At 39.7% G+C, this 26,064-nt stretch overlaps 2 protein-coding genes across 12 annotated transcripts in view; one reads left to right on the forward strand and one right to left on the reverse strand.

Annotated features, from left to right (window-relative positions):
* SHLD2 (shieldin complex subunit 2) overlaps positions 1–21,551 on the forward strand; it is an 84,149-nt gene extending 62,598 nt beyond the window's left edge. For 6 of the 8 annotated variants that reach the window (XM_045040241.1, XM_023240635.2, XM_045040244.1 and 3 more), the window contains 4 exons: positions 4,480–4,686; positions 10,376–10,604; positions 18,364–18,479; positions 20,548–21,551. In XM_045040241.1, the coding sequence (XP_044896176.1) occupies positions 4,480–4,686; positions 10,376–10,604; positions 18,364–18,479; positions 20,548–20,795 (800 nt within the window). In that variant the 3' untranslated portion in view covers positions 20,796–21,551. Of the gene's footprint in view, positions 1–4,479; positions 4,687–5,671; positions 5,714–10,375; positions 10,605–18,363; positions 18,480–20,547 lie in introns of those variants that run through there. The other 2 variants (XM_045040242.1, XM_045040247.1) reach the window with 2 other exon arrangements.
* Positions 21,552–24,508: 2,957 nt separating this feature from the next.
* LOC101090552 (synaptotagmin-15) overlaps positions 24,509–26,064 on the reverse strand; it is a 42,267-nt gene continuing 40,711 nt past the window's right edge. For 2 of the 4 annotated variants that reach the window (XM_045040256.1, XR_006587071.1), the window contains 2 exons: positions 25,507–25,585; positions 24,509–25,046 (listed from right to left, as the gene is read on the reverse strand). In XM_045040256.1, coding sequence (XP_044896191.1) covers positions 25,533–25,585 — 53 coding nt within the window. In that variant the 3' untranslated portion in view covers positions 24,509–25,046; positions 25,507–25,532. Of the gene's footprint in view, positions 25,047–25,472; positions 25,586–26,064 lie in introns of those variants that run through there. The other 2 variants (XM_045040255.1, XR_006587070.1) reach the window with 1 other exon arrangement.

Consider the following 26,064-nt stretch of genomic DNA (forward strand, 5'->3'; position numbering starts at 1 on the left):
GTAAATCACTCTTGTGATATTACTAAATAGGCAGAGTAATGCAAATGATCCCAACATTTGTGATTATACTTCATGCAAAATCGTAGTTAGGTCTGCATGGAAGTTTGAAATCTATTCACATCCTTAATTCATGATTCAATATAAAAATGTATTACAAATTGTCTCAATACCAGTCTCCCTCAGACTAGTCCAACCTGCACAGGACTCCTCTCTGTTACTTGAACTTGCTGATCTTTTTCCTGGCTTGGATCCTGAATTTACATGTTTCCTTTGTCCAGAGTGCTTTCCCCTGAAGCTCCCTGTGTGGATGGCTCCTTCATTTCTCAGCCCCAATTTCATATTCTCAGAGGGGCCTCACACACATATGCATAACCACTCTCTATCAGATCAACTCTTTGAAGGCCATTTGTGCCACTGAACACAATCAGGATTATCCAGCTTATTTGCCTGCTTGAAAACTGATTTTCTCCATAGATTAAAATTTCTATGAATACAAGCATCCTGCCATGCTTGTTCACCACTGTATGCTCATTACACAGCACTGTGCCTGCCCTCATAGATGTTTTCTTCTTTTTTTAATGTTTATTTATTTTTGAGAGAGAGAGAGAGAGACAAAATGTGAGTGGGGAGAGGCAGAGAGAGAGGGAGACACAGAATCCAAAGCAGGCTCCAGGCTCTGAGCTGTCAGCACAGAGCCCAGACGTGGGGCCGAACCTACAAACCGCCAGATCATGACCTGAGCTGAAGTCAGACGTTTAACCAACTGAGCCACCCTCGTGCCCCTGTTTTCTTTATGAATAAATGAATTAAGAATAAAATACAGATTAAGCCACCAGTCAAAATTCCCAGTCTTTAAGAAGTAAGAGACTCAAGTTTGAGGAGGAAGTAACTTCATTTCAAATGATAAGAAAAAAAAACCCACACATTTGAAAATGTCTGTGCACAGAGGTTTTGCAATCCATGGAATGTATTAAGAAATTACATTTAAACTTGGGCACAGAGGGCTTGTAGTTAGAACTGGACCTCTTCTCTGGGTAATTTCAGCAATTCAGGGGGATGTATCTGAAGTATACAGGAATGAATGTCTCAGGGTGCAGAGAGCAAGAGCGCTGATGGGTTCAGGGGTTCTTGGGACTGGGAGCTGAAAAGCTTTGTGGGTACCAGGCAGCTTCTCTGTCTGTCTGCTTTATTCACTCCTTGCAGACTTCCTCTTCTTTTCAACCATAGGGAAGGCAGCAGAAGATGGTTACTCTGTAGCTCCTGCTCTTACTTTTTCTTTTAACCTAGACCAGTGCCATTTCCAAATTCCTAGCACGGAAAATCTGATTGCCCGGATTGAATTCTATTCAATCAACTGTGGCCTCAGGGACAGGGTGGGAAAGTACAATAGGAATGCCTGAGCTGATTTCAGAGGGTGAAGGAGCAGTTGAGAAGGTCATTTGTGGTCTGGGTGGACACAGAAAGGTATTCACTACCAAAGATATGTATGTTCATTAGCCTGGAGAGATGGAAATGATGTTAATATTTAGTTTAAACAGTACATGATAAAATTGAAAATGAAATATATATGTGTATAAAGCATATGCCGTATTGGTGCAATAATGGCAATTAAAAACATGGAAAAAGGAAAAAAATAAGTACATTATATAGTTTCATGTACAGTAGGATCCCATTTTAATAAAGCGGGTATGTAAGTATGCGTATACATTAAAAGAATTGGAAATACTAAATACTAAAGAATTGGAGATACTAAAATGCTATGTGTGTTTTTTTTCTTTATGCCTCTAGTTTGAATTATATGGATGTGTGAATCCACATTTATTTTTTAAACCTTTAGTAAAAACTTCAAACTTAATATATACAAAATAATATAATGAGCTACAGTACCCATTATCTACTATATTAAAACATTGGCCAATCTTATCTATTACAGCTCTTTTCTTTTATTGTATAAATATTTTATAGTAAATATATTTTATTTATAATTAAGAAATAAAGGAAACTTTTTCCTTTTGGAAAAAGAGCAGGTAATGTTTGAAATATTGAGCTAACAATTTGAGAAAAAGGAGAATTAAGTTTATACTTCATATTTGTGCCAAAATAAATTCCAGATGCATTAAAGTTTTAAATATCTTTTAAAAAAAGAAACCGTGAGTAGTAGAAGAAAATATAAGCAAACTTATTTGGTATCTAAAGATTAGAAGGTTAGGGGCGCCTGGGTGGCTCAGTTGGTTAAGCGGCTGACTTTGGCTCAGGTCATGATTTTGCGGTCTGTGAGTTCGAGCCCCGCGTCGGGCTCTGTGCTGACAGCTCAGAGCCTGGAGTCTGCTTCGGATTCTGTGTCTCCCTCTCTTTGCCCCTCCCATACTCATGCTCTGTCTCTCTCTCTCTCTCAAAAATAAATAACACTATGGGGCGCCTGGATGGCTCAGGCGGTTAAGCGTCGGACTTCGGCTCAGGTCATGATCTCACGGTCTGTGAGTTCGAGCCCCGTGTCGGGCTCTGTGCTGACAGCTCAGAGCCTGGAGCCTGTTTTAGATTCTGTGTCTCCCTCTCACTGACCCTCCCCCGTTCATGCTCTGTCTCTCTCTGTCTCAAAAATAAATAAACGTTAAAAAAAAAAAAAAGATTAGAAGGTTAAAAAAATGCAGCAACAAGAACCGTACATAAAAATCACCATATACCAAATTAAAAAGAAAGTGAAAAACCAGAAAAAAATATTGCATTTTGTCAGAAAATAATGCAATAAGCAAAAGACAAATATCTATAAGGATAAATGGGCAAGAGATATGAACAGAAAGTCCCCCAAAGAAGAAATAAAAATGGCCAATGAATGTATGAAAAAAATTTACTTACTAGTAATTGAAGGCACACAAATAAGATAATGACAGCCCGTGATTTTTCTCCTGAGAAATTGATAGAGAATATGTGGAGGAACAGCTACTGTCATAAACTATTGGAAATGTAAATTGGCAAAACCTTTCTTGAGGACAACTGATAATGTGTTTGAAAATCTCAGAATTTGGAACACCTTTCGCCTAATGATTATACTTCTAGGAATTTCTCATGGCTATAGAGATGTCGCTAAAAATATATTTATCACAGTATTGTTATAATAGTAAAGAATTGAAAAAACAACCAACATGCTTTAAATAGGGAATTGCTATAATAATTTTTAAGATTTTGGAATATCTGTGCCAAAGCATTGACATATTATGTAGTATTTTAAAATAATATAAAATAATGGGATGCCTGGGTGGCTCAGTCAGTTGGGCATCCGACTTCGGCTTAGGTCATGATCTCGTGGTTCATGGGTTCGAGCCCTGCATAGGGCTCTGTGCTGACAACTCGGATCCTGGAGCCTGCTTTGGATTCTGTGTCTCCTTCTGTCTCTGTCCTTCCCCTGCTTGCTCTCTCTCTGTCTCTCTGTCTCTCTCTCTCTCAAAAGTAAATAAACATTAAAAAAATTAATATAGAATAATACTTAAGGACATACAAAATATATTTAACATATTAAGTAAAAATCACATTGAAAACAACTGGATGTCCACAAAAGTGTTAACTGTGTTGATTTGGGGATGTTGAGGTTACAGGTGTTATTTATTTGCTTATTTAGCTTCTCTCATTTCTAAGCATGTATTTTATAATAAGACAAGCAAACCATTTTAAAAATAGCTATTGTTTTTAAGCAATAACTTGGAATATATATGCTTTAGCTCTTCCTAACGATGCTCTGTCTGTACAGATTTACCGTTTTTAAGACTGTCCATTTTTCCAAACGAAACTAAGGAAAAAAACTAAGGAGGCAGTGTTGGGGAGGGGTGTGAATTAGATTTATTGCCTGAAGGAAACTAAAAATACTGTTTTATAAAAATAGCTGTTATTATTAGAAAACTTAGTGCTAAGAAATCTTTTTGTTTTATTATAAAGTTGAATTTATTAATATAGAATGTGATTATTTGAAAAGGAGCTCTGTGCTACTGTGGTTTTAAGGATTCAAATTATTACTGACGGAGCTAAAAATACATGCAATTGTCTCTCAATGCTTTTTTTTTTTTTTTTTTGGTCCTGGAAAAATTAGCTAAATAAGAAAACAAAGGTGCTGGAAAATCAATGAGAGGTATTACTTATGGCAGACATGTGTCCATTTCTATGCCTTACTATTTTTAAAAATCTTTGCCTGTAGATACCAAAACAGGAAATAACTACTCTGAAAAGCAGTTGGTTATGATAAATTATGACTGTTTAAGAGACCAGGAAATCTTTAGAAAACATTTTTATTAAAATTATCTCCAGCATCTTTATCCTATTGCCTTAAAACAGCGTTCACATTTTGTCTCTTTACACCCAAATTCCTTAGTGCGATAAATGTTGCATTTAACTGATTTAATCAGATTGATCTGTTTAATTTGATTCTGAGCCTAGATTATTTCTTTTTTGGTGACTTTTTGTTTTTGTTTGTTTGTTTGTTTGTTTAAGATTATATTTGGGAATTTAAATATCTTTTTGTTCAGCGCAATTACATCCTAGAAAGCTTAGAATTGCATACAACATCTTGGTCATCCTGTGAGTGCCTGTTTGATGATGATATAAGGGCGGTTAAATTTAAAGCAAAATTCCAAAAAAGCATGCCCTCCTTTGTGAAGATGTCAGATTTGGCAACACACTTAGAGGATAAGCGTTCAGGTAAGATCTCTATATATGTAAGACACTGCTAGTTTAAGCTGCCATTTGTGGGGAAAAATGTACAATTGAACATAAAAGTGAAATACAGATCATCATAAATAGCCGAACCAGATATTTGCGTCTTCTGAGCTTTCTGCCTACCAATCCTTTGAGGTTAAGTTGTAATTATTAGAGAATTACTTAAAAATATTTTTTGTATATTTATACAAGCCGTTCATCATTTAATAAACCGGAAATAGAAAAATGACCCTAACCAGAGTGACTGTTGAGATAAGCATTTTATCAAGTTACTAAGCTGCTACCTGTACATGGTTGTTAAAATTTAGCATTGATATAGAATCCACGCAATTTGCTTACTGCTTAGTAAAATATAATGTACTTTCTGAACTCACGTATTTGTATGTGTGTGTGCATATATGGGTATAAAATTAATCCTCAGAAACACTACATGAAAGAATGGCTTGGAAATGGATTTTATTCATGTACACACTTTCCATGAAGTTAATACCATTAAAGTAATTAGAGTGCAGTAGTAAAAGGAATGTGCTTTAGGTTCAATATGTTATACACTTCAGAATAAAGAGAGTCAAATAGTGAAAATAACTAGATAAAGTGATACAAGTTAAGTGGAAAATACTTCTCATATATTGCATTGGCTTCCTAAGTACAGAGATGATGCTAAAAGTATGAACTCCTAGTTAAAGGTATAACAAATTAGACGGCATTCAAGGCTATATTTAAGGTTGCTAAATGCCAATAATCAATCAGTAAATGTCAGTGATCATCAATCTTGGAAACTAATAGAATGTTTTCTAGTGGTTATTGTAGCAATTGTTTTTAGAGGGGAAATGAGCGTTGAAAAAAATGGAATGTATCTGTAGGTTTATTGTTACATAATTTAAATTTTCTAATGAATAAGAAAATATTTGGTCAATTTTTTTTTCTCAGAATTTATATAAGATTACCATTTTTGGTGCTTTTGTAGGTTAAGTTTTTAAGAATATCTCAGGAACTTTGGATCTTGATAGTAAGTTTTAATTTTATTCTCCTGTTTGCATGAGTAATTTTCTGAATTCTTATAGATGGTTTTAGATTTTATTAAATGCTAGGTGTGGTTTAAGTGAAATAAGATTATTTTTACAATTCTAATAAAAAAGAATCTGTTCCAAAATGAAATGGGTTGAAGCTCCTAAGAGATCACATGGTAAGATTTTCAAGTTTATTTCTGGGACTTTTTGCTGGCATGCTATACCCCCTTTTGGTACATCCACAGAAACGTGTAAGTTGTATCATAGGCAGAGCAGAGGATCTATCAGAGTGCTTTTCAAATACGGCTCAGAGTGTCAGATTTAAAAAGGTTTTTAACTGAGTTTTTAGGGCATAATTTTCATACAGTAAACTGCCCTTATTTGAAGTATACACATTCACACTGGTGAGTTTTGACACGAAACCCATGAAACCATCACCACAGTCGTTAAACCATCACCAGTCTGCCCCTTTGTAATCTCTCCCTTCCACGCATGCCTGCCCCCTGATCCTTCTAGGCAATCAATCTGCTTTCTATCACCAGAGATTAGTTTGACTTTTCTATGATTTTGTATACATGGAATCATATATTATGTACACTGTTTTGTTTGGCATCTTTAAGCAAATTCTTTTGAGATGTATCTCTGCTTTTGTGCATATCACTAATTCATTCCTTTTTATTCTGTTGTATGAATGCACTGCGATTTGTCTGTTCATCTGCTGATGGACATCTGGGTTGTTTCCAGTTCTTGGCTATTATAAGTAAAGCTTCTATAAACATTCATGTATAAAGTGTTAGATGGACATAGTCCTTTCTTTTTTGGTGGGTAGGTACCTAGGAGTTGAATAAATAACTGTATTGTATGGTAGATGTGTGTTTAATTTTTTAAGAAACCGTCAAACTGTTTTCCAAAGTAGTTGTAGCATTTTACATTTCCACCAAGCAGTGTGTGGGAGTTCTGTTTTTCCCACATCCACGTCAATGCTTGGTATGAGCATTCTTTTTAATTTAGGTAATGATAGGTGGTTGTGGTTTTAATTTGCATTTCCCTATTGGCTAATGATATTGAGCATCTTTTCATGTACTTCATTGCCATCCATATGTCTTCTTTGATGAAGTGTCAACTGAAATCTTGTGCCCACTTAAAAAACAAGGGTTGATTATTTTATTATTGAATTCTGAGAATTCTTTATATTCTGAATAAAAATTATTTAATAAATATATGCTTTGCAAAGATGTTCTCCTAGTCTATCATTAGTCATCTATTGTTCTTTTAACCAGGTCTTTTGAAGGCCCTAAGTTTTGAATCTTGATGAACTCCAATGTATCCATTAAAAAAAAAAATTATTATTTTGAGAGAGAGACAGGACACGCGTGAGCAGAGGAGGGGCAGAGAGAGAGAGAGGGAGAGAGAGAAGACCAAGCAGGCTCTGCGCTGGTGCTGTCAATGCAGAACCTGACACAAGGGCTCCATCTCACAAACTGAACTGTGAGATCATGACCTGAGCCTAACTCAAGAGTCAGCCACTTAATCAACTGAGCCACCCGGGTGCCCCCGGAACACTCTTTATTTGCGTTTGTGGTTTGGTATAAAGGATACAACTCAAGAACAGTCAAATGGAAGAGATGCACAGGGCGAGGTATGGATGAAGGGGCACAGAGCCTCCACCCTTTTCAGGTTCTCCCAGTACCTCAACATGTTCATTAACCCAGAAGCTCCTTGAACCCTTTTGTTTAAGGGTTTTTATCAAGGTTTCCTTGTGTAGGCGTGATTGATTAAACCACTGGCTGTTTGTGATTAATTCAATCTCCAACCTCTTTCCACTCCCCAGAGTTTGGGGGGGTGGAGCTGAAAGTTCCAACTCTCTAACCATGCCTTGGTCTTTCTGGTCATCAGCCCCCTTCCCCACCAAGACCTGAAGCTGCCCATGGGCCCCCAGCCGCCCGTCATCATCTTATTAGCATACAGAAGTCACTCTTATCACTTGGAGATCCAAGCATTTTTTAGAGCTCTGTGCCAGGAACTAGGGACAAAGATCAAATATTTATTTTTTATTATATCATAAGATGGAAGCATAAATCCATTCCCTTTTTCTACGTTGGCCAAATGCCAGATTAAAATTTTCTGACTTGTGTAGTGTTAATTCATATATGTATGCATATATGTTCTCCAAGATATGACCATTATTAAGTCTAAGGAGAATGCAAGTGGAAAACAAAAACAGTAACACCTCTCAAAAAACCCAACTTTTAATGGAATACAGAGATTTATTCTTAGAGAAGAACTCCATATACCTAGTTCTACATTGCAACATTTATTAATACTAACAGTTAGTTATTTTTTTTTAATTTTTAATGTTTTTATTTTTGAGAGAGACACAGTGTGAGTAGGCGAGGGGCAGAGAGAGAGGGAGACACAGAATTCAAAGCAGGCTCCCAGGCTCTGAGCTGTCAGCACAGAGCCCAATGCAGGGCTCAAACTCATGAACCGAGAGATCATGACCTGAGCTGAAGTCGGATGCGTAACTGACTGAGCCACCCAGGCACCCCAATACTAACAGTTAATTTAAATTAATATTCCTGGGGGCGCCTGGCTGCCTCAGTCAGTAGAGCATGCAACCCTTGATCTTGGGGTCATGAGTTCGAGCACCATGTTGGGTGTAGAGATTACTTAAAAGTAAAACCTTAAAAAATTAACATTTCTGGAAGATGAACACAGATGATAGAATATGCAAATTTTTATACTGCTTCATATTTATGCACCCCTCCTCTGCCCTCCAAGAGCACTATAGGCTTATGGAGCTGGTTGCTGCAAGAAAGTATGCCACAGGTAGAATAGGGGCTACATTTAACTTGGTGTCACGGAGAAGTCAGCTCTATTATCTACTGCTTACACAGAGCAGCTCCCTGCTGGAATTGAAGACATAGAAATAGATTTTAAAATAAAAATGACTATCATAAACACTAACAAAATAGGTGCTCACAGCTCTGAAGATTTGGTTTGGGGGCTGAGGCTGAGGATTGGGCATGTCCTTGCAAACTCTGGAGATGGACTCCCCGTTTTTAAACCATGCAGAAACTTTGTGCTGTACAGTCAGTCCCTGGTTAGGCTGTGTTCAGAGTGGTCCTTTTAGCCATTTTGCCTTCTCTTTGTGTTCACTTATGAGGGCTAAATTCATTGTTTCTCTCATTGTTTATGTGTTTTTAAGACAGAAGTGGATAGAGTATATAGAAGTACAAGCAGTTTTTTCCTGACATGTTTCAGTTAAATAAAAGGAGGGAGAAAGGGAGCTTAATATGGGACAATTTTCTAAGAAAGTCTGTTCTCTTAACAAAACTTCACAGAAGCTGGATGGGGTGAGGCTGTGCCTGGCTCCTTATAAAGAAATGAAGATGCTTACTCAGCATCTGGTCCTTCCATCAGTAGAATGTCAGTACCCAGCAGGCTATAAGCCCCCTTGAAACAGAAACTACATTAATAATGAACTTTTAATTCTTTTATAGAGGTGTGTAAATTTATAAAATGTTAGGAGTGATGTTAGTGTTCTTCTAAAATTATTGAATTCTTTCGTCAATGTTTTAGTGATTCAACATGTCTGTGGAAAGGTGTGATGTAGAGTCTGCTGTAGTTTATTAAGTATGCTGACCACTACGTATTCTTGCAATTCATGTAGGGATACAGGACATGATTGGAAAAGTCTTTGGGTACCAAAAGACTAAAGCAAACAGAAGGACTTAGGAATAGGAAAGTCACCATTAGTGGGAGTCTTAAAGAAGATAACCCAAAAAGAGCATAGGTAGCCAGAAGGATGAGTTCCTGACCTGGAGTATACTCCCTGCTAAAAGGATGAAGAAGAACAAATCCAAAGGCTTAAATAAAGGCTTTAAACTGAATCTGGAGAGGAGGGGAGAAGAGGAACTCAGATGAACTCACAGACCTCACTAGTATATGATAAGGCAAAAGTGAATTAGAAAAAGGGAATGCCTGATAGATACCAGATACTCAGTATTTGTCTAACAGGTGAATGCATGAGCCAGTGAGCAGTCAAGGAACATGCTCAATGTCCTGGCGAGTCACACATTTCGTAAATGCAGACTCTTGGTGCTCATGTGCTGTGTAACCTATGCCCAGAGAATGGATGGTGATGGGCAGGAAATTGAAAAACAAAAACAAAGTTTAAACAGAGGATAAGCTAGTGGTGTATTATTTTGGATAAAGCAGAGACTGAAAGAATAGCTGACCTGCCACTTGGCTTTTAGCAATGATCAGAAGAAAGACAGGACAGGGAAAGAGGGTATATTAGCTGGTTTCAAGTGTTTGAAGGAATTTCCCCTGAAAGAAGGATAGACCTTATTTTGCATGATGCTAGAGAACAGAGAGGAAGAAAACACTCACCTCTGCAACCAAACTCTCCAAATAAATCTTCACTTTTAGTTACTGGCAGCTCACCCCTCACTTCCCAGAGTAAACACTGAAGTTGCAAGTGGGTGAGATTGTCCAGGGAAAGAGTGAACAAAAGAAAAGACCAAAAGCGAGTCCTCAGGGATATCCTTCACTGTAAAAGCAACTGAATCAACCATATCATTAACCATGTTTGTAAACTGCAGTTATAATTTTGTTCCTATCATTTATAAATACATCTTTTTGTTGGTCTCTTGTAGGAGTGGTTCTAATCAAAGCCCAGATTTTAGAGCTAGTGATACCTGTTACAACAGCTCAGAAGATAACTCTGAATGACCACAGCTCCCTGAGGAGCATCCTCTCTTCCCTTCCTGACATCGTATATACTGGGTGTGCAAAGTGCGGATTGGAACTGGAAACTGATGGGAATAAGATCTATAAACAGTGCTACAGCTGCTTGCCCTTTACGATGAAGAAGCTGTACTACAGGTGAGGCAGCCAGGCAAGCCAGTGGGACGGAAGATATTTATTATTAGAGGACCGGAAATGACCAACAAATCGTATATATCAATTCTTTCTTTTTTTGGTTTTTTGGGTTTTTTTTAAGTTTCTTTTTTTTATATACGAAATTTATCATCAAATTGGTTTCCATACAACACCCAGTGCTCATCCCAACAGGTGCCCTCCTCAGCGCGCATCACCCTATGAGAACTAACTAGAGCTAAATCCAGGAGAATACATTTTTTTCCTTGAATGACAAATGGTTATTTATGAAAGCAAAAATTATCCAGTAATCATAACAGGGATTTTTAAAAGCAGTAATTGGGAGATTTTTATTGTCTTCAAGCAGCTATATTGAAGAAAATTTTTACTTGGTTTATATTTTTAACCAAGATCTAAATGGCTCATGAGAAACTGATTTCCCTACCTTAACATATAATTGGAATTTAAAAGTTAAAAGTATTCTATGATCTAACCTCTGAGTTATGGAAGCTAATAAGATGTTTAACTTTTCTGTGCCTTAGTTTTTCCAACTTTATATTAGAAATTAAGGATTGCAAATGTTCTTTGGTAAAATTGTAAACCAGCTCAGTGGAAAACACATTTTTCAAATAATAAATGTTCAGAGTCATGGATAATATTTTTCTTTTTACCTTGTAAATTATATGGCTTTACAGAATAGCCATCAGTGTCTTAAGCTCTTTTCTATTTCTAACTACTGCAGTATCTAAAAACTAAATGCACATGTATTCAGCATGTTATCATGGTATACATTAAGAACATTTTCAGAAGCTTAATCTATAAGCCTTATAAATAAGTAAGTACATTTTGCTCTTACTCTGAAGGTTGCTTGTATGAGAAAGAAAATTAAGATGCATGGTATATAAGAAACATAATTAATTAAAATTGATTTCTTAGCAACAGTTAAGGCTCCTTACAGAGTATATGTGTTATTTTATGCCATTCTTAATGTTCCTAATCAATATATTGTTTATTGGACAAAAACATTACCCAATAAATATCCCTTAAAGAGAAGAGAGACTTTGAATATTCAGTCTAAAGAATAACTGTTCAAGAGAAGGACCTCACATATCAACATCACCCGATTATGGTATAATCTAGTATGAGGTACATAAGGTCTAATCCTAAACAATACTGCATTGAAGAGGTAGTGCTAATTCTTTGTGTTAGTCGAATGTTGATAGACAAAGTAAGAGTTGGGTTTTTTTTTTTAATTTATTTAAAAGTCTTTAAATTGTTCTTAGGTTTAGGATCCAGATTAAAAGAAAACTTTGAGATATTAAATGACAGGTTCTTTCAAATTATCACATATGTAATTCAGAAAACATCGCATAAGTCATCACTTAGGACTCTACATAACTCAGTCAGCAAACTGAAGAAAAAGCTCTGGTTATTTTTCAAAGACTCCATCAATTAGGCAGTTATTAGGTGTCTATGTATGTTCACCTGATATTTAGTGCTGTGGAGGTTACATTGATTGATACAAGCATACTTCTTATACTTAAAAGTCTTTTATGAAATACTTAATGAACATTCCTATGGCAGGACAGTCCCATACTGTGAGTGGATCAATCACATTTTATGTTGGTTACTTGCAACTTGGAGCTGATTTTCCAGTGGAAACATTAGATACCATGGTTTGAGTCTCATACTTGCTTGCAAAGGATTCTCTATGTGCTGATGACTTTCATTTGCATCTTTACCCTGATTTTTTCCTCCAAGCTCAAGTATTGAGATGCTGAATTCCCTACTTGAATATTTGTCAGGTATCCCACATTAAAAATGCCTGAGATTGACTCTCTTATTTTTTCCCATCTATATCAAACTGGATTCTTCCCATTTTTATACTTCCCAGTGAATGGCATCACCGTCTACCCCCGTAACCTAGAAACCTGCACATAACCTTTAAATCATTTCTTTTTCCTTAACTCTCATGTCTGATCTACTGGCAAGTCCTACAAATTTTCATTCAAAACTGTATCACAAATTCACTTGCTTTTTTCCGTCTCCACTGCTGGCATCTTAGTCCTGTTCCTCAGACTCAGGGGCACTATTGACATTTCAGGCAGGACACTTTCCAATTGTGCCACATTGTGGAGCACATGGCATCCTTTTCACCTGGCCTTGCTGAAACCCCAGTGATTGTGAAACCAGAAAGGGAAGTCAGTGCGTCCTGGTCCAGCAGCACGTGGGCCTGGTCCCAGCCGCTGCTGTGTCTTGCTCAAACTGTCAGAGCAGCATCGTCTCTCAGTTGGTCTCCTTCTGCCTTTGCCCGCTCCAGCCCATTCTCTACACAGCTGACTGGGTGATCGCTGCCTCACTTAAACACCTTCCAGGAGTTTCCCCTTACACTGTCGTGCCCGTGTTGCGCCCGCAACCTTGTCTGCTGCCACGCGTCCCCCTGCTCGCTGTGTTCCAGCCACCCCAGCCTTCGGGCAGTTCTTGGACACTCGTTCTTCTTCTCTGTGGGCTTTCTTGCGTGTTCTTCCCTCTGCCTGATTCCACCAGCCTGGCTCCCTCACGTCTCTGTTCAAATGGTACTTCATCAGGAGGCCTTCCTAATCCCTCGATTTTCCGCTACAGCACCAGGCGTGTGCACATTGCAATTTGTACTTGTCTAGTTGTGTTCTGTCTTTTCTAAAAATCATCTTTATTGGGTAGAACTCACGTAGCATCAAATGAACCCATCCAAGATATACAATCCATGGTTTTAGTATATTCACGGACTTATGCAGCTGTCACCATGGTCAATTTTATGACATTTTCATTACCCCTGCCCCCAGTAGCCCCATTTCCATTAGCAGGCACCCCCCCAACTCAACGTTTGGACTGCTCCCCACCTTTTGGCTGCTATAAATAGTACTGCTGTGAACATTTGTGTACACATTTTCATGTGAATGTACGTTTTAGAATTGTTGGGTTGTATGGTAACTCTATGTTTAACTCTTTGAGGAACTTCCAAACTGTTTTCCAAAGGTGTTGCCCAGTTTTACATTCTCACCAAGAGTATATGAAGTTCTGCACATCCTTGCCGACATTTTTTTATTATGTGTTTTTCTTTTTGTTGCTTGTGCTTTTAAATGGTATCGTAGCTAAGAAAGTTATCATTCTTAAGCTGAGATCATGGAGATTTACTCCTATACTTGTAAGAATTTTATGGTTTTGACTCTTACATATAGGTCCATAGTGTATTTTGAGTTGTAAGGATTATAAGGAAGGGGTCCAACTTCATTTTTTCACATGTGGATATCCGGTTGTCCCGGCATGATTTGTTGCAGAGACTATTCTCTCCCTGTTGAATCATCTTGGCATCACTGTCAAAATGCTTACTGTCTTTTCGCCCCTCTAAACTCTTATGCTCCTCATGTGAGGGAACCAGATTTGTCTTGTTTCCTAGCAAGCACCCAGTGCTTAGCATGGTGCTTGGCACATAGTAGATATTGAGTGTGCATTTGCTGAAATAAAGAATGAAGGAGGAAAGACAGCATGGGGAAAAGAGTAGAGTGAAAAAGAGGGAAGACCTAGAATCATCACATGGGTAAAGGGGGAAAATCAGGAGTGTGGTTTAGCTGTTATGTTAAATTCCTCTATATTAATGAGTCTGTTTCTAAAACCTGTTCTCAATTTATTTTTTACAATTTATTTTTAACGTTTATTTATTTTTGAGACAGAGAGAGATAGAGTATGAATGGGGGAGGGGCAGAGAGAGAGGGAGACACAGAATCGGAAGCAGGCTCCAGGCTCTGAGCCATCAGCCCAGAGCCCGACGTGGGGCTTGAACTCACGGACCGCGAGATCGTGACCTGAGCTGAAGTCAGACGCTTAACCAACTGAGCCACCCAGGTGACCCTACAATTTATTTTTAAAAAAGGTAATATAGCCATGGTAAAAATGCGAACAGTAGAGGAAGATACAAAGCAGAAAGTTCCTCCCCACCCACCCCGTCCACCACCAGTGCTGATTCCATGCTTGTCAAAGTTTTTTGTATATTCGTCTAGTAATTTATTATGCTAACACCAGCACATGTATATCCCTTTCTTTTTTTTTTTAATTTTTAAAAATTGTTTTTAATATGTAAAATTTAATGTGTAAGACATTCCTAATACCAACATAGAAATGTTTAAAAGATACAAAAGCCTTACTGTGACAATATCCCCTCCCTCCCTCCCCCCACCCACTGTGTCCTGGGCCTCCGTCCAGACACAGGCTGTGCGTGTCCCTGCCCAGATTTCACTCCCCTGCAACACACAGCACTCTCTCCCCATCTCATCATTTTCACTTTGGAAATCAGTGCATGTCAGCAGTGAGGGAGCTTCCTCACACTTTTAGTTGGCTGCCTCATATTCCATACCTGAATAGATCAGCATATATTTAATTGGTGCCTTGTGGGTAGACAGTGATGTGTCCAAATGTAACGCAACTGCTAACAGTATTGCAGTGCACATCCTGAGACAAATGCCCCTCCTATGAGTGAGTGTATGGCTGCAGGATAATTTCTGGGCTGGCAGATACTGGTAGAGTGCCTTCCATCGACACCGGATCAATTTCATACTTCCTGCACAATGTATGAGAGTACCCATTGCCCCACAACCTTGCCAACAAGAATCATGCTCCTCGACCATCTAGTAGTTGCAAATGGAACCTCAGTGGCCCTTTAAGTGTATTTCTCTCATTACAAGTGAGACGTAAGGTTGAACTTTTATTGTTGGTGGTTTAAGAGCTATTGCTTTTGCTTTCCTGCAAAGCTTTTTTTTTCTGTGTCCTCATGGTCTTTGCCATTTTCCTATGGGTACTTGTAGGAAACGTTCTATTAAAGGACATGAGCACTTTTTTTTTTTTTTTTAATTTCTATCTAGGTTAGTTAGCAGATAGTGCAATAATGATTTCAGGAGTAGATTCCAGTGATTCATCCCCTATGTATAACACCCAGTGCTCATCCCAACAGGTGTTCCCCTTTAATGCCCCTTACCCATTTAGCCCATCCCCTCCCCACAACCACTCCAGCAACCCTCAGTTTGTTCTCTGTATTTAAGTCTCTTATGTTCCCCCCCTCCTTATTTTTATATTATTTTTGCTTCCCTTCCCTTATGTTCATCTGTTTTGTAACTTACATTCCACATATAAGTGAAGTCATATAATATTTGCCTTTCTCTGACTAATTTCGCTTAGCACAATACCCTCTAGTTCCATCCATGCTGTTGCAAATGGCAAGATTTCATTCTTTTTGATCACTGAATAATATTCCATTGTATACAGATACCACATCTTCTTTATCCATTCGTCCATCGATGGAAATTTGGGCTCTTTGCATACTTTGGCTATTGTCGATAGTGCTGCTATAAACATTGGGGTGCATGTGCCCCTTCAAAACAGCATCCCTGTATCCCTTAGATAAATACCTAGTAGTTCAATTGCTGGGTCATAGGGTAGTTCTATTTGTAACTTTTTGAGGAACCTCCATACTGTTTTCCAGAGTGACTGCACAAGCTTGCATTCCCACCAGCAGTGCAAAAGATATCCTCTTTCTCTGCATCCTTGCCAACGTCTGTTGTTGCCCGAGTTGTTAATTTTAGCCATTCTGACTGGTGTGAGGTGGTATCTCATGGTGGTTTTAATTTTCATTTCTGTGATGATGAGTGATACTGAGCAGTTTTTCATGGGTCTGTGATCCATCTGGATGTCTGCTTTGGAAAAGTGTCTATTCATGCCTTTTGTCCATTTCTTCACTGGATTATTTGTTTTTTGGGTGTTGAGTTTGATAAGTTCTGTATAGATTTTGGATACTAGCCCTTTATCTGATATGTCATTTGCAAATATCTTCTCCCATTCCGTCGGTTGCCTTTTAGTTTTGCTGATTGTTTCCTTTGCTGTGCAGAAGCTTTTTATCTTGACAAGGTTCCAGAATTCAGTTTTGCTTTTGTTTCCCTCGCTTCCGGAGACGTGTTTAGTAAGAAGTTACTACAGCTGAGGTCAAAGAGGTTTTTGCCTGCTTTCTCAAAACTCTAGGATTTTGATGGCTTCCTGTGTTAGGTTTAGATCTTTCATCCATTTTGAGTTTATTTTTGTGTATGGTGTAAGAAAGTGGTCCAGGTTCATTTTTTGCATGTCGCCATCCAGTTTTCCCAACACCTTTTGCTGAAGAGACTGTATTCCATTGGATATTCTTCCCTGCTTTGTCAAAGACTAGTTGGCCATATGTTTGTGGGTCCATTTCTGGGTTCTCTATTCTGTTCCATTGATCTAAGTGTCTGTTTTTATGCCAGTACCATGCTGTCTTGGTGATTACAGCTTTGTAATACATCTTGAAGTTCAGGATTGTGATGCCTCCAGCTTTGGTTTTCTTTTTCAGGATTGCTTTGGCTATTCAGGGTCTTTTCTGGTTCCATACACATTTTAGGATTGTTTGTTCTAGCTCTGTGAAGAATGCTGATATTATTTTGATAGGGATTGTATTGAATATGTAGATTGTTTTGGGTAGTATTGACATTTTAATAATATTTGTTCTTCCAATCCATGAGCATGGAATGTATTTCCATTTTTTTTTTTGTCTTTTTCAATTTTACAAGATTTCTATAGTTTTCAGCGTATAGATTTTTCACCTCTTTGGTTAGGTTTATTCCTAGGTATTTTATGGGTTTTGGTCCTTTCTTTAAAAATACAAGGGCGCCTGGGTGGCTCAGTCGGTTAAGCGTCCGACTTCGGCTCAGGTCATGATCTCACGGTCTGTGAGTTCGAGCCCCGTGTCGGGCTCTGTGCTGACAGCTCAGAGCCTGGAGCCCATTTCAGATTCTGTGTCTCCCTCTCTCTCTGCCCCTCCCTTGTTCATGCTCTGTCTCTCTCTGTCTCAAAAATAAATAAACATTTTAAAAAAATTAAAAAAATAAAAATAAAAATACATAGATGGGGCATCTGGGTGGCTCAGTTGGCTGAGCATCCAACTCTTGATTTCAGCTCAGGTCGTGATCTCAGGGTCATGAGATCAAGTCCTCCATTGGGCTCCAGGCTGAGCGTGGATCCTGCTTGGGATTCTCTCTCTCTCTCTCTCTCTCTCTCTCTCTGTCTCTCTCCCTCTCTCTCCCTCCCTCCCTCCCCCCACCACGACTCCTCCCCTGCTCCTACCTGCATGTTCTCTCTCTCAAATAAATAGAAAAATGCATAGATAGAATAATATTCACTTTGTTTTATTCATGTCGTTGGTTCCTTAGAGTCCATCTAAGGACTGGCATTCCTTCCCTAATAGCACTTATAACCCTTCCTCATTCTTTTTAACACCCACATAGTATTCTGCTGTAGGACATACTGGAAATGATTTATCTTGTTCCCTGTTTAGTGACATGCAGAACAGTTTGGTTAATAGTTTGGTTCTGACAGGAAAGAGCCCAGTTGGGAAAAATGACTTGAAATTGTGATTTTTGAAATGTGTGATTATCTTTATTTCTAAAAATAATTTACACAACGGTGTAAAAATATGTTTTCTTATATTAGTATCTGAAATCTTAAAATGAATCTGGAATAAATCAAATTTATCCATTTATTGTTTGAAACTTAAAAAAAAAAAAAAGCCCTTCTCTTATTCCTAGGATGTCTCAGAGCATCCTAGAATCATTTTAGTAATTAAAATGGACTCTGAATAAAAACCCAGTGCTCTTTGAAATGACCTTGTATTTAAGCATTTCTTTAATTTGAAAACCTTGTTGAGGGTCGTGTGTTATTTGCTCTTTTGTAGGCCAGCTTTAATGACCATCACTGATGGAGTACATAAGGTGTGCGTCCATGTAGGATCAGAGCTGATTGAGAAGATGCTACTCAATATTTCTCCTGACTGGCTCAGCAGAGTTGTTGGTAAGGTATCAACACACCGTCCAGGGGCTGCTGTTGGTGAGACCATTCATTTCAGGGGTGTCCACAGTATACTGGAGCAGAAAGAACACTATGCTGTAAATTAAGGTCTTTTTTCTGTCCACATAAAAAGGAAACAAAGGGGACGTCAGTTGGAAGATAAGATCTGCCCCTCTCCCGGCAGAAGGACACCCCTGGTGGTCTTGATCCTGGGCGGTTTCCTGCTCCTCCCCCAGGAATGGGGGGATTTTTCTTTCACCTTCCCCGCCCCTCTCCCATCTTCAGCACTGGAGCAGTAGGATTTGCCAGTCCCTGCTGGAGCACTTTAAGGTTCTCGTTCCTTAAAGGAGGGCAGAGGGGTCCTGGGTGGGGGGTGGTTTGTGTTTTCCTTGTGGCCGCTTCTCCCCTTCTCCTGGCCTCACCAGGTTGGAAGCTTTCTCTCTGTCCTGCCCTCAGTCCAGGCTTGTGAGCACCTGGTAGGGTCGAGAAGCACACTTGAGGGTACGGACTCCCCTCGCCTGTGCACTGGCCTACACTTGGCTTTTAGCACGTCATTAAAATTGTAGCTCACCTGTACTCCTGTTCTGTTCCCGCTCACTTCAGTGGGTGTGGCTGTCTCACTGCCTCTGCCTTCTTAGCGGCTCAATAAATTGTGATTTTGTAGTTTCTTCAGTTTTCCTAATAATTGTTAAGGTTGGAGCCATGTTCTTTCCAGGTTTTCACATCCTAACTGGAAGGCTCTGTGTTCTTTTTTTTTTTTTTTTTTTTAATTTTTTTTTTCAACGTTTATTTATTTATTTTTGGGACAGAGAGAGACAGAGCATGAACGGGGGAGGGGCAGAGAGAGAGGGAGACACAGAATCGGAAACAGGCTCCAGGCTGTGAGCCATCAGCCCAGAGCCCGACGCGGGGCTCGAACTCACGGACCGCGAGATCATGACCTGGCTGAAGTCAGCCGCTTAACCGACTGCGCCACCCAGGCGCCCCTCTGTGTTCTTTTTTTATTCACTGTCTTTATTAACTTGCATTCTTTTGGCTCTTTCAGGCCTTCTCTCAAGGTTGTTTGTTGTATTTTCAGTCTTGTCCCTTCATTTTAGGCACAATACCAGTTACTCTTCGTTTCTCACAGAAGCCCCATCATCCTCAGATCAAATATATGTCTGTTTTGCCCACAGAGTCAAAGTTGTCCTTCCTGGCATTAATTAAATTGTAACCCTAAGGGAACATGTGGGTACCAGTTCTAAAGTGGTCATCAGACCATTCAGATGATCCCTAATCTTGACTTCTTTTAAGCTTATCCAAGTGAAAATACAAAACAAACAAAAAACAAAAAAGAAAGAAAGAAAGAAAGAAAGAAAGAAAGAAAGAAAGAAAGAAAGAAAAAGAAAGAAAGAAAAGTATCGTTAAGAGAATTCTCTCACTTCCAAAAGTTTGTGATTGGCTGCCCAGGAGTCTGTAGACCCGAGCCAAGAAAGGCTGGTGGTGTTGGTCAGGGAGCGAGTGTAGCTTGACGTGTGCCTGGTCAGTCTAGTATGGAGGCGCCCCGCTCAATAACTGGATTTGGTGTCCTAAAAAAATAAAAGGAAGCCTATAGGACACGTGCAAACATAGAGTGACATAGCTAGATCTATAATTTCAGTATTTTTGTGTTATGAAGATTTGATGCTCATTGCGTAGCTGCTTCAGGGTTCTGTTATATAAATCTATACATATGATAAGGGCTGTAGACTGGATAAATAAGAGTTCTTTTCTGACCCGGACACACTCTTTTTGTCTCCGACTTGACTTAAGAAGATGTTAATGTCCGCTCTTTCCACTGTTGTTTTAAGAAGCCCTTAGCTGTGCCGAGTAGGAAGTGCCGTCAGTCTGAACAGCCTGTCCGTGAACTGTGGGTCATCAGTTCTAGAGTATCCTCAGCGCCCGTGTCTAGAAGGAGAAGGGGTAGAAAGAGAACTAACTGTAAAGTGGGTTCGGGGCTTGAGAAACCAAGGGGAACAGTGAACCCTTCGCCCTGTGCGTTTCCGTCGCCCGGAAGGGACGCTGAGGCTGTGCGCGTTTCCTCGTTCCGCAGCCCCGTCGTCAGAGGTCACGTACGGCATGGTCGCCGCGGACCTGTTCCACGCGCTGCTGGCAGGCGGAGGGGCGCCTTGTGCGGTGAAGCTGCAGAGCCTCTTTGTGCTGGATGAAAACAGCTTCCCCTTGCAGCAAGAGTTCTCCCTCCTGGATGTCTATCCGGATGGCACAAAGCCCGCGCCCAGTGCCCTTCTCGGAGGCCACGTGAGGAAATCGCAGGTACTTCAAGGAGGACCGCTGGAATGATTTGTGTCTTGAAATGAATGTCTGGCAGGGCTTTTCCTTGGGTTTGAAAAAAAAAATTTTTTTTTTAATAAAGAGAATTGTGTTCAATATATAAATTGAGAGTTTTTTTCAAAGAGAATTCTGCGAGGTTTTCTGTTTGTTTTTTGGCCTTTTCCTTTCCTGCTTCTAGAGGAAGGCTCTAGTAATAAGGGCAACATGCAGCAGTGTCCTGGGAATTAAAGGTTCGCTCTACGGGTCCCTGCGCCATTCGAGAGCTATACTAAGGCCACAGGACACAGATGAAAGCCATTTCCTCGGGAGTTGCTTTTCTGCCATGCTTACAGACTCTCCGTGCTTTCCCTTAGTCCTGCTTGAATAAACTGTCGATGTGAAATGATTTCCTTGGTTATAACCACACATGATAATGGGTTAGTTTGCCTAAGCCTGTGTTTAGACAAGTTCAAGACAAGCATGTCTAAGAAGAAGCATTTGAAAATGAAGGCAACAAGATCTTGCTTCAACTCCTTTTATAAACGGCGGAAGAGAGCCACGTTGCTAGTTCATCTCTAGGATCCGATCACCTTACTGAACTGACATAGTAACAAACACCCGTTTGTGCTCTCACGGTTGTAGAAGGAGCTCGTGTCAAGTGGTCGTCACTGATGAGGAGATGGTGCTCGACCCGGACGTTTGCAGTACGCTGAGGGTTAGTAGAGCGATAATACTGCTGGAAAATAACTAAATTCATAATTAAATGAACCAGTTTGTTTTTCCGTACATGTACTTTTAAAAATTCTTTTGGTTCATTGAAATTGTTTTCTCTAATTCAGGGTTTGTTAGATTTTTTTTTAATTTGGCTTTTCTAAAAATGAACCTCAGGGCTTTTGTGATCCTCCCAGAAATAAGATGCAAAAATGTGTGTGAGAGAGTGCACACATACAGAAGCACATCTTTCCGTGGAGGAGGTCAGTAGTTTTCAACAAATCCTTGGAGGGAGCCTTGACCAAAAAAAAAAAAAAAAAAAAAAAAAGGGGGAGGGGGTAGGGGAGGAATAGGTACTTTACTTGGTGAGTTAATTCCTGGGGAAGTAAAGGGATTAAATGAAATGATTGCTAAGGTTTTATCCAGCACCCAGTAAGGTGGGTACAAAAAGAGTTGTCCCCGTGTGTACCTGGAGATAGTGGAATTCAAACAACAAAACAGTTGGCTGTCCCGGATAATGCATGTGATGGGGGATGAGTCTCAAGCCCAGAGCTGATGTCTTCTAAGCCATGCTCTTTCAGTGATAACCACAGTAGAAGCCAATCCGAAGTTCCGATATAAAATGCGCCCAGTCAGTGTAAGCCTACGAGAGCACTATTCTCTTAAACTTGCCCTTCCCCACTTTGTCCTCAAGAATCTGCCTAATCCTTTTATCAACCAAAGCATAGCTCCCTGGAGTAGATGGCTCTTCACACCTTGTTGGGAAGAAGTCTTTAAGCCATTTCAAGTGACACCAGGAACAGCAGGTCACACTAATCTGCCTTCACAGAGTTGGGTACATAGTTCATGGGTTAACACATATTTCCATGAACCCTTATTTAAGCTGAAAATGACTTCCTTATGTCCTGAGGAAATTATCATCTATTTAATTGGGATCAGGGGAGCCACAGCTCCCAGGTATATTCCTTACCTGAGATGTACAAGTAGTTGTATTTAACCTACTCCATAAATGTTTATAACATTCACTTGGGTAGCCTAAGAATGTCAGCCAGTCTAGCATCTGTATCTGGCAACCCCACTGTAGACATTTTAGGCAAATCTAATTTTTCATCTTTGGACAGTCCAGCTGAGAGGGACAGTTCTCCCGTCTTCGAGAACCATTCGTACTTGGTATTAACCGACAGCTTCTCCAACAGCTGTTAGAAGCACTCACCTTTCTCCACACTAGTGACATCTGTGCTAAATCTCCTTTTATATCTTGGGGTGTATTTTAAGGGGTGGGGTTTCTGATCTTCAAGAGGTGTAACAAAATTGGACACATGATTCACCCTGCAGACTTTTACTGAGAATTCACTGTGGTCACGGCACTGGGAATTTAAAGACAAATAAGAAGGCCTGCTTTTAGTGAGTTCGTAGGCAAGCTGGTGAAGAAATATTTAAACAAGGGGCGCCTGGGTGGCTCTGTCGGTTAAGCGATCAACTTCAGCTCAGGTCATGATCTTGTGGTCCATGAGTTCGAGCCCTGTGTCGGGCTCTGTGTTGACAGCTCGGAGCCTGGAGCCTGGTTTGGATTCTGTGTCTCCCTCTCTCTCTGCCCCTCCCCTGCTCATGCTCTGTCTCTCTCTCAAAAATAAAAATTAAAAAAAATTAAAAAAAAGAAATATTTAAACAAAAGTTTATCAGTGTGGAAAAGGCAAAAGAAGTCATAGAAGGCTGGGTTTATTTGGACTCTTGGTTGCAAATGATAAAAACCCAACTCACACTAGCTTGAGCAAAAACAAGGGGAAGATTTACTGGCTCACATAACTGGCTTAAAGCACAGTTGCATCCGTTGGCTTAAATTTTGTGATCTGGTTACCCCAACCCACTAATTCTTTCTTTTCCTTCCCTTCAGTTTTTCCCATTGTTTCTTTCCTTGCCCTGTTCTCTCCTGCTCTCCCATCACATATTTCCTTTTCCCTTTGCTGTCCTTTCCCTCCTATCATCTTCCCCTTCTTTGTCTCTTCCTTCCTATCTTTTTTTACTTTTAAGTTTATTTATGTATTTTGAGAGAGAGAGGGAGACGAGGAGGGCAGAGAGAGAATCCCAAACAGGCTCCACACTGTCAGCTCAGAGCCTGATGTGGGGCTCAAACTCACAAACTGAGATCATGACCTGAGCCGAAATCAAGAGCTGGCCACTTAACTGACTGAGCCACCCAGGCGCCCCCTCTGTCTTTCCTACCTATCCACATGGAGAAAAGATGGCTGTAGGAAGCCCCAAACTTTCTTCTTTACAGAATGAGAGGAGCGCCTGGATGGCTCAGTTGGTTAAGCTTCTGACTTCTGCTCACGTCATGATCTCCTGATCTGCGAGTTGGAGTCTCATATCAGGTTCTGTGCTGACAGCTCAGAGCCTGGAGCCTGCTTTGGATTCTGTGTTCCCACCTCCCCCCTGCCCCTCCCCCACTCATGCTATGTCTCGCTCCGTCTCTCAAAAATGAATAAATGTTAAAAAAAAAAAATACAGAATGAGAGACTTTCTTTTTGTGAGTATCCACATAGCAAATTTCATGGAAGGACTCTGAATCTCCCCTGGTAACCAGGGGTGGGTGGGACACTGGGTTTGAAAGAGCTAGAACCACATAGGATGAAAGAAGCCTTTCCTTAATGGAAGGAGAGTTCTAGGCAGATACAGACGTGTTGCTGCAATGGAAGATCCAAGAAGGCTTCAGAGGGAAAATATTTAACCTGCATCTGTAAATATGAGATGTGTTCACCACGAAAATGGTGCTGTGCATAAAATCGCATGGCATATTTGGAAAACAGAAAGTCTTGAACAAATTAAAATGTCACTATTTTAAATGGCTGGAATGAATACACAGAAAAATAACCTTAGGAAACCAACCAAAAATATGTTGGTAATATATTAATTACATATAACATAAACTAATTAAATGTAACATGAACTTAAAAAATTTAAATGTAGTAATATACTACTACATAACAATAATATATAGTTCTAAATATAGTAAAAATAATTATGCTTACAGATAAAGCCAGAAACGTTTATTTATTCAAAGGAAATGATTTAAAAACCATGAAGGAAATAAAAGGGAGATAAGAATCCATGAAACATTATACCATATTCCTGCTGTTTGAAAAGATCTGATATGCAGAGTTGATTCAGTATTAACCAAAGTCCCTGAGGGATGGCATATAGAAGTTGATAAATTGATTTACAAATTAGTTGAGAAGAATAAAAGGGAATGTAAACATTCTAAAAACCATTGAATTGTATACTTTACATGGGTGAATTGTATGGTTTGTGAATTATATCTCTATAAAGCTGTTAAGAAAAGAATAGGCAGGAAAAAAAATTTAAAGCTAAAACAAACAAAAATAAAGTAAGCAAAACAATGAAAAAGACCCAGGGTTTTGGTGTGTACAGTGTATTAAGTGAAAAGTCACCTTAGGAAACGGTACCATAGGGGCGTCTGGGTGGCTCAGTCGGTTAAGCATCTGACTCTTGGTTTTGGCTCAGGTCATGACCTCACATTTTGTGGGATAGAGCCCCGCGTCAGGCTCTGCACTGAAAATGAGTAATTAAGACATGATGGTATTAATATAAAGGTAAAGATTCATTAATGTAGCAGAAGGAGCCCAGAAACACACCCAAACATAACATGGATGCTTGATTTATTCCCTAGGTGCTACCGCAGACTAGTGGGGAAAAGGATAGTCTTTGTGATAAATGGTGCTGGGATAATTTGGTATCCTTAGGGAAAAAAAAAAAAGAAATTGAACCCCAAATTATAACTTATACAAACATCTATTTCAGGTACATTCTATATCGAAATGGGAAAGGAAAAATAATAAAAGCTTCTTGAAAATAGTATAGAAGAATATCTTCATGTTCTCAAGGTGGGAAAAGGGTTAGAAGGTGGAGGAGGGGCAGTAAAGTATCATCTAAACTGAGAAGGCGCTTTGAGACCAGAAAATGAAACAGGCAGCTCCATACAGTTTACACAGTTTTATTCAGGGTAACTTACTGATGCGGGAATTGGGCGGGTGATGATCAGAGCCGCACAGCGATTCTCCCCAGGGTCCAGACCTTAGTCCATGAATTTTCTAGAGTGAGAGGATGTGCAGAGAGCACTGTGGTGAGGACAAAGGGTCTAACACTTAACAGACCTCGTACCACCATCTGTGCCAGAATGAGGCAGGGGCCGGGGTGGGGTGGGAGGAGGTGGTTAGAAACTCTGTTATCTCTTAGTTTTCTAAACAACTTCAGGGAAGACCAGAACAAGTCTTCCCACATTCTGGTCGGGGCATACTTTAACCTCCAAAGGGCTGAATACGTAGCCCGAGAGAGGTCATTGTGTGGACAGGATGGAGGGCCGAGGTGGAGTCAGAATTGTCAGCACTCCTACAGAAAGACGTCTTAAAAAGAGGACCAAAAACCATCAATATAAAAGATGGCTTCAAGGGGGGCCTGGGTCTCTCAGTCAGTTAAGCAACTGCCTCTCAGTTTTGGCTCAGGTCATGATGTCATGACTGTGAAATCGAGCTCTGCATCAGGCTCTGCACTGGACTTGGGGCCTGCTTGA

This window comes from Felis catus, chromosome D2 (assembly GCF_018350175.1).
Source record: "Felis catus isolate Fca126 chromosome D2, F.catus_Fca126_mat1.0, whole genome shotgun sequence".
Classification (NCBI taxonomy): domain Eukaryota; kingdom Metazoa; phylum Chordata; class Mammalia; order Carnivora; family Felidae; genus Felis; species Felis catus.